Below are 13,166 nucleotides of genomic sequence, written 5' to 3'. Positions count from 1 at the left end.
TAGTAATGTAAGTTCTAAAGGGATGAGTCAGTCACAAGGAAGGAGAGCTTCCTTTACTTCAAGAACAACTTTTTCATGAGTGAAGAGTACTATCAATCAAGCCATTGTTGCAGAGGATAAGGAGCAAACTAGCACTTCCGCATTGCTTACCTTAGGGTATGGATACTGCTTTCCTTTGGGATACAATGCTCCAGTAAAGCGAGGAACAACCATGTTTGGTACCAATGAATCATTTATCATCAGGAAGGCAAGTCTTTCTCCATCTGGTGACCACCAGTGGGCGATATGAGAATGCAGAATTTCCTCTAGAATAAATGAGTGTTAATTGAAACAAACCATAGAGTAGAAGAGATGTGGGCTCAATGACCCACAATATCTGTCCTTGGAATTCGCGCGCACACACACACGCGCGCGCCCACATAATTTTTTCTTAGTCAGTGTTTTGGAGTTTTAACTTTCCTGAGCATTCTTGGATTACCTTTTTAATTGCAATGAAAGCAGATGAAAAATAAAAGGAGAATGAAGCAATGAAAGCAGGATTAATTGACTGCCAGCAATGTGAACGTAGCAGATAAAAGCACTAGTGGGACAAAAAGAAAGAGAATAATAACCCAAGATTGAAATGTGGCGTGGATCCATATTAATGTCACCATTCATTCACATTTTTATTCAAATATGTTTCCATCTTCTCATTATCTAACTTGTTGAATACCCACTAGATTTAGTAAACTATTTAATGCCTGAAAGAAAATAAAATAAGGGATATCCTGAATAACTTTCATAACACCCTACACCCACTATCTACTTTTTTTACATTTGTTTTTAACCCATAAATTAACCTAAGCTACATTTTGCAAGATAATAGCACTGCACTGTAGCACTGTCATCTGGTTATTCACGGATTTGCTCAAGCGGGCACCAGTAACGTCTCCATTGTGAGAATTGTTGTCACTGTTTTTGGCATATCAAATTTGCCAAGGGATAGCTTGCCAGACTCTGCCCTGTGGGCAGGATACTCTTGGTAGCTTGCCAGGCTCTACGAGAGGGATGGAAAAATCAAGCCTGGGTTGGCTTCGAGCAAAGCAAACACCCTATCTGCTGTGTCCTTGGCAAGATAATAGAAAATAAATATCAGGGTGGGGAATATGCACTGGTGCAGGGATGGGTGTTTGATCATTGTGAGATCGTAACCCAAACATGAAAGCTTGTAACTATCTCATGGTGATTCAATAAAATTAAATTTTTTTAAAAATGATTCTATCCAAAATATTATATCCAGATTTCTGTGGGTTTTACATGCTGTGATTACTCCTGGCTCCTCTGCACTGTTTTTAACTCTTCTGTCTTCTGTCTCTGTGGTCAAAGGGGTTATAATGGCATGACTGTTGCATCTTATGTTATCACATTGCCCCTTATGGTTACCTATATTTCTACCTCTCTAAATCTTTATTAAAAATAGCCTCTTCAAATTATTGAATTTGCCAAGCTTTGCCATTTGAGACCCTATATTACATAATGATTAATATTAGCAAATTTCAGAAAACATACAATAAAATTAGATTTTAAGATTAGGTTGGTGAGTTTTTATCTCTACATATACATTTATATGTTTGCACATATGCATATATATTTTTTTCATTTCTCTATGATATAATAGTTGCATTTACTGAGTAATCAGAAACATAGTTAATCCATAGCAGGGGAGAGAATCATGAGTAATCAAATGTTACTAATATTGACATGGAATTAAATGCTGATAGAGAAAAGCAACAGTGTGAAGAAATGTGGTTCTGTAAAGTTACAATGACAAGCAAAATTGTTCAAACTGTAAAGTGATGTTAACATGGTCCTTCTGTTACATACATGGGATAAGATAGATAAATTACATGGGAAAATGTAAAAATTGAAACCATAACCATGGATTTTCTCAATTGAGTGTAGTGAAACATGAACAATGATCCAAGAAAAATGGAGTTGAAATATGTATCAGAGGCACAAGTATATTCAAATTTTTTCACACTAAACTTGAAATGTCCTGGAAAAGGATGAAGACCCTCAAAAGCATCAGGGTGTTTGACTAAATATTTGATATAAATCTGCTTTCACAATCAATTATGTTTACAACACTTTGACTTCTAAATGCCACTCCATGTATTTAATATTGTGGTTGAATATTTTGTATATCAAAATTTCTAAATCATTTGCATACTGAATAAGACATCCACTATTTCTGCATTAAGGAGAATGGAAAACAAACCAATTTGAAAGCTTAAAAGTGTGAAATCTAGGGATGAGTTTACAAATCTAATGAACTGGGAGACACTAAGATCAAAGTCTAAAATGTTAGATATATTTCTTGGAGTTTTACTACTGCAAAGGAAAAGAGAACTGGGCCCTTTGAATTATGAACAACATAAATTACATTCACATGTGTTGTCCAATTTTGTTGTGAAGCTTCTGAAGCTACCAATTCTGGATAGGACCTGAGCGTGAAAGGACCACAGCAAGCTGGCGAGATGGTATAGATGAGGCACTTGCATTGTAAGAGACTAACCTCGGTTTGATTCCCAATACTAAATATGGTCCCCTGAGTATTTCCAGGGATCACTCTTGAGCACAAAGCTTCTGAGAATGTCTCTGCCAAAGTAAAGATGTCTATAAAAAAGCTGGTATGGGTTGGAGCGATAGCACAGCGCGTAGAGCATTTGCCTTGCATGCAGCCGATCCGGGTTCAATTCCTCTGCCCCTCTTGGAGATCCTGGCAAGCTATCCAGAGTATCTCTGCCCACAAGGCAGAGCCAGACAAGCTACCTATGGCATATTTGATATGCCAGAAACAGTAATGACAAGTCTCACAATGGAAACATTACTGGTGCCAGCTCAATGAGCAACGGGATGACAGTGATACAGTGATAGAAAAGCAAGGTACAACTCCTTCTACTATCTATGACTTGTGATGTAGCAGTTTCTTGACAATATCTATGTGTGTGCATACAGAGATATTGTGTAGAGCTTTTTGATATGCCAAATCATAATAAAGCATACATATTACAAGCTTTAGATAAAGGTCATTTTCCTTTTGCTGAAAAGCATTCTCTACTTCAAATACAGCTTTCTCCTGTATTCTTCTAGGAAAACATTGCCTAACCATGGGCTAACAAATGACCATACGACCCAAACTTTCCCTCATGAGCTAACTGCTATCAAAACCATTAACCTTAGAACTAAGCTCATACAGTAACAACTCCATGAATGAGTGGAGATAAATACAGAACTGGGTCAGAAAGCACAATTAAACTAGTTAGAGTATTATATTCTCTGCTTTATCAGTTATTTGTAATCTCACAGCTTTTCCTCCAGAGATATTTTTTCAGACAAATTAGCAGAAGAGGAATAAATTCAGGCCTTGTGAACAGGAAGATTTGCATGATGTACTTGAGCATACTGGAATTGGATAGGCTCTGTAAAACCATGTAATTTGGAAGCAACACTAAAAGCCTAATAAATATAAACACACTTTGCTGGAAAACTGTTAAACAAACGATTGTTTACTTCTTATGGAAGGAAACTTGCTTTGATCCAGCCTGATTGGTGTCCAGTGACTAAACAATGGCCATCTGCTCAGGGATATTGGAAAAATTCAATTAGAAAATTAGTGGCAAGGAGGGTAAGGACAAGTGCACAAAATTGTCAGACAGTATAAAAACATGAAGTTATATATGACGTACTTAATGTCCACCAGTGCACAACCATAGCAGAGGAGGCTTGCAAAAATCAGATGTATAACAACTACCTAGTGCAATGAAACTTGTCTCTGACATCTAACTTTACCTGACACTGGTAGTGAATATTCCATAAAACATCATTTCCCAAAAGCACAAGTTGACTCCTGGGAGCAGGTCACATGGAGACCCTTCCATTAAAAACATGCAGACGTTTGTTATTATAAGATAGATACACATTCTAGATACATATCAGAGAATTTGCCTTTGTTAGTTACAGTCTTGACAGGGCTAAATTTCATGAGTTTTCACAATTATTTATGTATAACCATGATAAGCCACACTTAAGTCATATCAAAATACAAAAAAAATTTATATAAAAATAACAGTGAGATTTGACACAGAGAACTTACTAATCTTACAATGTTTCTCTACTAGCTATAACTTCCTAACTTGACTAGGAAATAAAATAGCATTGTCTATGTCAATTTTTGCACTTCATGTTTGACAGTAACTTTGGAATTGGATCTAATCCTACAGCATGAACTTATTTATCCTGTACAGTTTAGTTTCCACAGTATAGAAATGAGAAATATAAATGTTTTGAATCCCTTATTATCAAGACATTCAACAATTTTCAATGAATGCAAATGTTTCGTATTCTCATGATAATAGACTAAATAGATTTAAAAGTTCACATTGACTAAGAAACAATGACAATGTCCTCTATCACAGAATAAGTCAATTCTATCACGCTCTAATGGAAACTAAAATTTCTCTCCCATTATTTTGGTTCATTATGAGGAGAAATATATATTGACAATAAACAGAGATACTTTGGTAGGTTAAATGAATAATTTTGTCAACCAAGATAAAAGTGCCTTCTCACTATATACAGGAAGAAAAGGAAACTTGTATTTGGAGCTAATCAGATTCACAGATATCCCATGCCAATTTTTAATTCCACATTTTCACTTTCAAATTTCCATCTCAACTGAAAACTGAAATTGTAGCAATACAATTAAGAAAAAGATGTAAAGAAATGAGACTTGAAACGGTGAAGTTTCATTTATCATATCTATCTGGTAGTAACCTCTCTCACACGAATCAGGAATCTCTAGTTAAAAATAAATCAGCAGTGTTAAAAATGTGTAGGATAACATGGGGTTTGTCCTTTTAGCCTTGCCGCAGGGAACTTAGTTTACCTTAAAGCAAAGTCCTTTCTGTATGGATGCAGGAAGACAGTTAATAATATGCTTTGTAACTTGGGAGCTGATTGACTCCAATAATATTTACTCCCGGGCATCTGCTTTCTCAACTTAGTTGCCCTTAGTTCCTAGCACCCCAAAAGCAGGGTCCCGATGAGGGACAGAATGGACCCAGGGCAAGCTGTGAGCTACCCTGACATCGAAATGGGCCAGGCCAAAGTGCCACAATACTCAACTATATGTCGAAAGCATGGTCATAGACAATTGCTGTCATGATCCAAAAGTAATGATGAGACTAGGACCCTGCTGGGGTTAGTCTCGTCTAACCCTAAAAATGACTAACCTGGCCTGAGGACTGTCGTCTGAAATATATAGTGAATGTCCTCAAGAAGAAGTAAACTTTAAGTCTGATATATCTCTTACTGTGCTCATACAGAATGACATTGCTAGAAATTAGAAGTAAATTTATTTAAACTATTTAAGCAGATTACTAGCTCACCCCCTGACATACCCTTGTTTGGATCCCACCCTTGAGTGGATCTCCTAGTAATATCCTTAGTGAGATTTTGTTAATCTCCTCTAGAAATGGTCTTGCCCTGCTTTGTTGATTTGTTAATGTTCAACCCACCTTTGTGATACAGCCTTGTGTAATTTGCTATATAAACTAAGGCTGTGGGGGAAGACAGAGGAGACAGAAGAAGAAGGGGGCCACTGATGGGGCACTGCCGGGAGACAGAAGACGAAGAAGACAGAAGAGACAGAGAAGGAGACACACGATAGCACACGGGAGAACAGAGAAGACATGGAAGCAGAGACAGAGAGAGGTGAGGAGAGATTACAGAGACAGAGACAGACAGAAGAGAGCACAGCGGCACACACAGAAGCAGAGCACAAGGAGGAGCCTTCCTGATCCGGTCCATACACAGCAAGAGAGAGAGCTGCCCCGAGTGCCCCAAGACAACAGAAAGACACGACACATCATTGCGTCTCCCCTCCTTTGTGATTTTTTTACAACAATGTACATAATTACTCATTAAAGTCACAATACAAGTCTCAGTTTTTCTTTATAGAGGCATCTTCTCCAAAACTTGTATAAAAAACACAACTGTTTGCTTAGTCATATATTCATACAAATATAACTGCACTGTTATTCTACGGTGAACAAATAACAGATGTGATTTTATTTGCCCCTCTTTCAGGGCTGCAAAATTTTATTCTAATATAAAAAAATCTTATGGCAGCTGACTTTTTGTTATATATGAAACAAGGCAATAAAATGAAGGAAAAATAGTGTATTATATATATACATACATATATGTGTGTGTACGTGTTTGAGTTTGTTTTGCTTTTATCAGTTTCATTCATGTATGTATGACAGATGCTCAACTGATATTGTTTCTACTACTGTGGCAAATAAAGAATTTCCTCCTTCAAACTTTCCATATAAGTTATTGCCTCTTCCAACTTCCCACTTCTGTTTTAACAAACCAGACTATCCACAGGTTTCTTGAATATTTAATGTCCATGAAAAATGACCCCTTCATAGACAAAATCTAGAAAACTAATTTGAATGGTCCACTCTTATTCAGTTGAAATTTTTATTGTGATTTATAAAACAAAATAATTCAGTTCAGGAGATACAAATCGTCTACATGTCACACTGAGAAATAACTACATGTCAACCAAGAGAACTCCATGATACTTGAAGGTTCAGAAAACAATAATGATCCACGTCAACTCTTAGTATTTCTAAGAGGACTCTTTCCTGAAAGTTGAGTTATTTGTACAGAGAACCATTATGAAAATGACTTAGGTTTGAGGGCAGTGAAAATCTTGATAGAACCTATTCACATTCATCTCAGAGTCTCAACACCTAGAATTGTTCTTTATAAAATACCAGCCCCCCCTCCAATTAAGTGATGTTCTTTAATACAAAAATGAAAGAAATTGAAATTAGAAAGATAATGACTTTTGTGGTTGTTGTTTTTGAGTCAGCCACAGGCAACAATGCTCAAAACTTACTCCTGGATCAATGATCTGTGATCACTTGTGGTGTTCTTCAGGGACCATACAGGGTAATAGGTATCTAACCAGGATGGCCACTTGCAAGGAATACCCTACCCACTATAATATTAAATGCTGAAATGCTTTCGTTTCAGAGTCTACTGGGATAAGGAATATGTTTCCTAAATTGCAATTAGTTTACATTTTTCTCATGATAAAACTTCTCTAATAATTACATTGTATTATTTACAAGCATTTATTTTTATAAATTGCATTGCATTCCACTTAGTGTAGTTTTGGCTCTTCATTGAGATTATTATATTGATTTAGAAAATCTACTTCAGAGCAGATGGAGTTTTCAAAACATGTTGTTTTCTATCACAGACACTTAAAAGACAATGCAAAGCATTTATACAAGACTAAGAAATACAAATTACATTTTGTTAAGATTAATACATATTATGAAACGTAAGCTGATTTTACCCATCTGCAGTTTATCAGCTTAGACAATAGAATTTCAGAACTACTACTGCCAACCCTATCAGTTGATAGTTAATCCCTGCTCCCCATGCTTATTCTCTGTATCTCATTGCTTACTTTCTTGAAATAACTATCTACCTTCATGACCCTTTTCTAATTTACACTTCTGTCAATTAAACTTGCTGGGAGTCCCACCAACTGCTTGATTTTTCTTTGTATCAAATCCTGATAGAAAACTCAAAAGTTAATTTGGAATTCTTAGCATGTTTGTTCTTATGAGACTCAGTATGGCTGATTATTCATATTCCTATAAGTCACATGACCACATCATCAATGACTTTTATTTGACACTGATAAAGACTATTTTTTCCGGGATTTATTAGAAGTTTAACAAATAAAGATTTATTGAGGTAACAAATGGGTATACATAACTTTCTGTATCCAACAGAAGTTAAAAAATAAATTTAAATAGCCATGTTTTACTGACATTAAATTACAAAAGGAAACAACAATTTGTGTATAAGAATCCTGTTTGGAGAGACTAGCACACATCCAAAAGAACAAAAGCAACCGCTGTTGGAGAGGATGTGGGGAGAAAGGGACCCTTCTTCACTGCTGGTGGGAATGCCGACTGGTTCAGCCCTTCTGGAAAACAATTTGGACGACTCTCAAAAAATTAGATATTGAATTCCCATTTGACCCAGCAATACCACTGCTGGGAATATATCCCAGAGAGGCAAAAAAGTACAATTGAAACAACATCTGCACATGTATGTTCATCGCAGCACTGTTTACAATAGCCAGAATCTGGAAAAAACCCGAATGCCCCAGAACGGATGACTGGTTGAGGAAACTTTGGTACATCTATACAATGGAATACTATGCAGCTGTTAGAAAAAAGGAGGTCAAGAATTTTGTAGTCAAGTGGATGGGCATGAAAAGTTTCATGCTGAGTGAAATGAGTCAGAAAGAGAGAGACAGACATAGAAAGATTGCACTCATCTATGGTATATAGAATAACAGAGTGGGAGACTAACACCCAAGAACTGTAGAAATAAGTACCAGGAGGTTGACTCCATGGCTTCGAGGCTGGCCTCACGTTCCGGGGAAAGGTCAACTCAGAGAAGCGATCACCAACTACATTGTAGTCGAAGGCCATGTGGGGGAAGGGAGTTGCGGGCTGAATGAGGGCTAGAGACTGAGCACAGCGGCCACTCAACACCTTTATTGCAAACCACAACAGCTAATTAGAGAGAGAAAACAGAAGGGAATGCCTTGCCACAGTGGCAGGGTGGGGTGGGGGGGAGATGGGATTGGGGAGGGTGGGAGGGACACTGGGTTTACGGGTGGTGGAGAATGGGCACTGGTGAAGGGATGGGTTCCCGAACTTTGTATGAGGGAAGTATAAGCACAAAAGTGTATAAATCTGTAACTGTACCCTCACGGTGATTCTCTAATTAAAAATAAATAAATTAAAAAAAAAAAAAAAGAATCCTGTTTGGTGTGGCTGGAGCAATGGTACAGCGGGTAGGGATTTGCCTTGCACGTAACAGACCTGGGTTCAATCTCCGGCATCCCATCTGGTCCCCCAAGCACTGCCAGGAGTAATTCCTGAGTGCAGAGCCAGGAGTAATCCCTGCGCATCACTGGGTGTGACTTAAAAAGCTGTTTGGTGGGCCACAACAACAGTGCAATGTGGAGTGTGTTTTTCTTGCAAGTAGCCAACTCGGGTTTGATCCCTGAAACAAAATGTGGTCCCCCAAGCCCTGCCACGAGTGATCCCTGAGTAGAGAACCAGGAATAATCCCTGAATACCACAAGATTTGAATTTTCTTTTTTAAAAAAAGGGGAATATTGAACTGGTTGAGACAATAGGTACTTTCACAGATAATCTTGGCCCTAAAAATATTGCCATTATCATAATTTTCCCATAAAATATTTTACCATTTTTTGTTAAGTGTACTCTATTGTCTTTTCCATGGAATTTATGTTAGGTAAATATCAACTGAAAAGTGAGAATGAGACTGCTGCAGTTTACTTCCTGCATCTCCCAAGCACATTAACTTCTATTGGAACTGATTGCTATAAAGTAATGAGGAAACCTCTTTAACATATCACACACATAATGTCTTAAAGATCAGACACACTTCCCATAGATATCATTGGTTGGGTAAATATATTGAAGCTGAAAATAAAATATTAAAAACTTTGGAGCTGTTTGCACGTTGGACAAGCAAAGTGATAGCAAAAGGTAAACATACATATGGAGCTTCTAAAGCATAAGATGGGGGTAGCAGGCTGTCTATTGAGGAAGAATAAGTGGTAACTGAATTATGTAGATGTTTATGCTATACTTTGTCATTCATTTGCTTGATCTCAATTTTATGAAATGAAGCAACACCTAAGATAAATCATGGACAACAGAGTTAGGAGTATTTGAGGAAACATGTGAATTAAATGCTAACATTGTAGGTCTCATAAAGTCTATCATAGTGTAGGAAAGATAAGGTACTATATGTAACAGAGTAGAGCTAAGCATTGGTTTTTAAAGTCATTTATTAAAGCGATATACACTTAACTCTGACAGTCATGAGTTTTGAGTTCATGCCCAAGTCACACATTCTCTCTAAATATTATATTCTCCCCATGTCTCGGTGTCTTAGTTACAGGATCAGAAGAATCTTAGTATTGTAAGACTTTAATCATAAATAATATTTTCAATATTCCAGGATTTCTAAAACAGAACAACCAAAAGGCTCATGTTCAATTTAAATATTAGTTGGGTGCTGTGCGTGTGTGTGTATGTGTGTTCCACATTGTTCTTTGGATGGTATCAGACCAATGGAATCATCAAAATTTGATGTTGTTGCTGCTAATACTGTCAAATTGCACTGCCAGTCTCTCAAAACCCAATTCATCCTTAGCAAAAAATTTTATAGATTTGAATTATAAAATTAAGAAATCAGACTTCTCAGATCATAATAGCTAAGTTTTCTCCTTACACTTACTTGGATAATGCAATGTCACAAACCATATGAAATTTTCTCCAAGTCTGTGCTCTAGTTAGCACATTCCACATAGAATATGACTAGATGACTTATAAGCTTATTGATGTTAAGGGTCACATCTTGGTACCTGAGGTATAATACCAACAAGCACCATGAAGCAGTAATGTTCCCACAAAATTCTCTTCCTCAAGTCTAGTATTCCTCATGCACATCTGTTTGCTGTGACTACCACCACAGTTTACTTAAACTCAAACCAGAGTCAGAGAATCATTGTTGACTTCTTTTATATACCAAATCCTTCTAATCGCTATGATCTTCTTAGTGCCACACAAATTTTAGAATATCTTCTCCTTCTAATTGCTTTAACCCTATCCATTTCTTTCTTAAGAGAATTTAGAAGGAAAAATCAATCCTTTCAGAGATCCCTTCTGCTGTTTGATCCCAGATTTATATAATAGCTAAACTAATATTTCATATTAAAAGTATAAATTTTATAGTTTCTAAATTAGTGAAAAACAAAATATTGTTTTAGAATCACTATTTCTTTGATCTTTCAGCCCAATTTTAAATCTTAGTGGTACCAAGCAAACTTTACTTCCCTGAACTAGTATAGTAGAATTAACTTATGTACGGTGCATTTTTACAAGTAGCTTTTTTTTTTTTTTGACTCGAAGGCTACAACCAACTTGGTACAAGGGGTTGTTCTTGGGATAAGATGCAGTGCTAAAATAATTGATGCTGTAGTATAACAGAATAATAAACTATAGACATAAAAACTTCTGCATACATATGTAGGTATCTGTAGATATATATGCATTTATATGTATATAAACATTAATGGCTACAGTGTCTTATCTTTAGTATAAAATCTTCACCCCCCAAAAAACTAATCTTTTGATATAATATCCTGAGAACAGTACTCTATATTTTTTCCTAATGAATCTCAGTACCTGGTAAACAATTGGCCTTCAATATTAAACGTTGAATACAAAAATCAGTTACTGATCACTTTTTATTTTCTCTTCTTAAATATATATATGTACATATGTATACAAAGTATACATTTTAAAAAAAATACCTCTGTATTAGTACAGGAGTTTATTTTTGTACTGGGATTGGATTCATAATTTTTGCCAAATTATAGTATTCTAGGTTTAATGTTAATTACCAAAATTACTACAGAATCAAAATTCTAAGTGCAGGTTTTGAATCTCCACAGTTTTCACCATACATTTTTCCACATATACCTACAACTCAGTTGACAATTTTTACTAGATAAATCTGAATACTGTTTTTACTATCACTATTCTTTTAACATTCTCAAGTTTTACTGAAAAACAATTCAAGAGTTATTGTAAGTTAGTGCAAAATATTAGGTAGGTTTTCTTTTTATCTCTTTATGACATTAATGTGTGACAGAATGGACTTGATTAAACAGTTAAACATTTTCATGTACTTTTAGTGCATTAGAAACTGTTTCTTCAATTCAAAAGAGTTAGAAAATAAAACTCAACCAATTTCATAGTAGGCTAAAGTGATAATTCCTTTTAAATATTTATTGTGATTACGTAAAATTGCATAATAATATTAACTTTTGTGATTTTGAAGTACAAAATTATTATGCCTCATCACCTCCAAAGTGACCCTTAGCTATGGTCCCCATGGGTGATTGTTCATTTTCTAGAGTTAATTATTCCTAAAAATAAAACCCACCTACTAGTAAAAATATGCATACATACCATGCATGGATCAAGATGAGTATATGTAAATTGAAACCAATAAAAAATGAATATAAGGAAAGATTCAAAAGCATAAAGAGAACTTTGAGAGGAAATGAAGAGAAAAATATTGTTATATGTGTTACTCTTGAATGAGCATATTTTTAAAATATTTTCTATTAAAGAATGTCATTTACATTTTTCTGAAAACCAATGTATTCCACTCACCTTCATATAACCAGTCAGCAATCCCATTAAAAATAATTCCTTCCTTTCCCGAAGATGTCAATCGCAATGAACTGCTTTTTATATCAGGTTGATAGTAGATGTTATTTTCAAAAATATAAATCTGGATAAAGAAACATGTAAAATAAACAAATGGAAAATTATTCCAGTAGATTAGGAAGACATTAAAAATAGCTATTATAGGCAGATAAATAGCTGAAAAATGGGTAACCTCTTCCTGTTTTCAACTTATGTAATGCATATATTCTCATTGCTTTCAATTGTTAATGTTTCTTTCCCTATAATATCAATTTCATGTTGTCATCTGGAAATTGCATAGAACAAGCATAGAATATGGTTGAAAATCCATATTTTTAAGAACAGTATTTTAAAACTTCATAATATCTTGTCATACCACATTATTAGGTTTGGGTTTAAGATAACATTTTTCGTACTTAAGAAACTGATGACTAAAACTCATCTTATTTTAATTCAGAGAACTGAACATTTAAGAGAAGCAAGGGACAGGAACATAGAGAGTCAACTTAAAACAAACCTATGGACTCATACTACAGAACTGTGGTTACTGGATTGGCCAGGAAGTGGGGGAACCAAAGGCAAAATGAAAGGGGCACAGTGTGGGGGAATGATATTGGTATTTTGGAAGTGGTTGTGACACGGTAACATATACCTGGGAAAGGCATGAGATTATATACAATTAAAACAAATACAGTCATACAAACTGTCATAAAAATAATATCTCATAAAATTGATTTATAATATGAAGAATAGGTTTATAAT

The 13,166-nt window shown here is 35.4% G+C and overlaps 1 protein-coding gene across 2 annotated transcripts in view; it reads right to left on the bottom strand.

Moving 5' to 3' along the window:
* The window catches only part of DPP10 (dipeptidyl peptidase like 10), a 667,274-nt gene that overhangs the window by 77,856 nt on the left and 576,252 nt on the right, over positions 1 to 13,166 (bottom strand). For both annotated transcript variants that reach the window (XM_004608165.2, XM_055119680.1), the window contains exons 8-9: positions 12,369 to 12,489; positions 151 to 305 (exon numbers count right to left, since the gene is read on the bottom strand). In XM_004608165.2, coding sequence (XP_004608222.1) covers positions 151 to 305; positions 12,369 to 12,489 — 276 coding nt within the window. The remainder of the gene's footprint in view (positions 1 to 150; positions 306 to 12,368; positions 12,490 to 13,166) is intronic.

This window comes from Sorex araneus, chromosome X (assembly GCF_027595985.1).
Source record: "Sorex araneus isolate mSorAra2 chromosome X, mSorAra2.pri, whole genome shotgun sequence".
Lineage (NCBI taxonomy): Eukaryota > Metazoa > Chordata > Mammalia > Eulipotyphla > Soricidae > Sorex > Sorex araneus.
The sequence above is the reverse complement of the archived record's forward strand: the minus strand, read 5'-3'. Positions and strand labels throughout refer to the sequence as shown.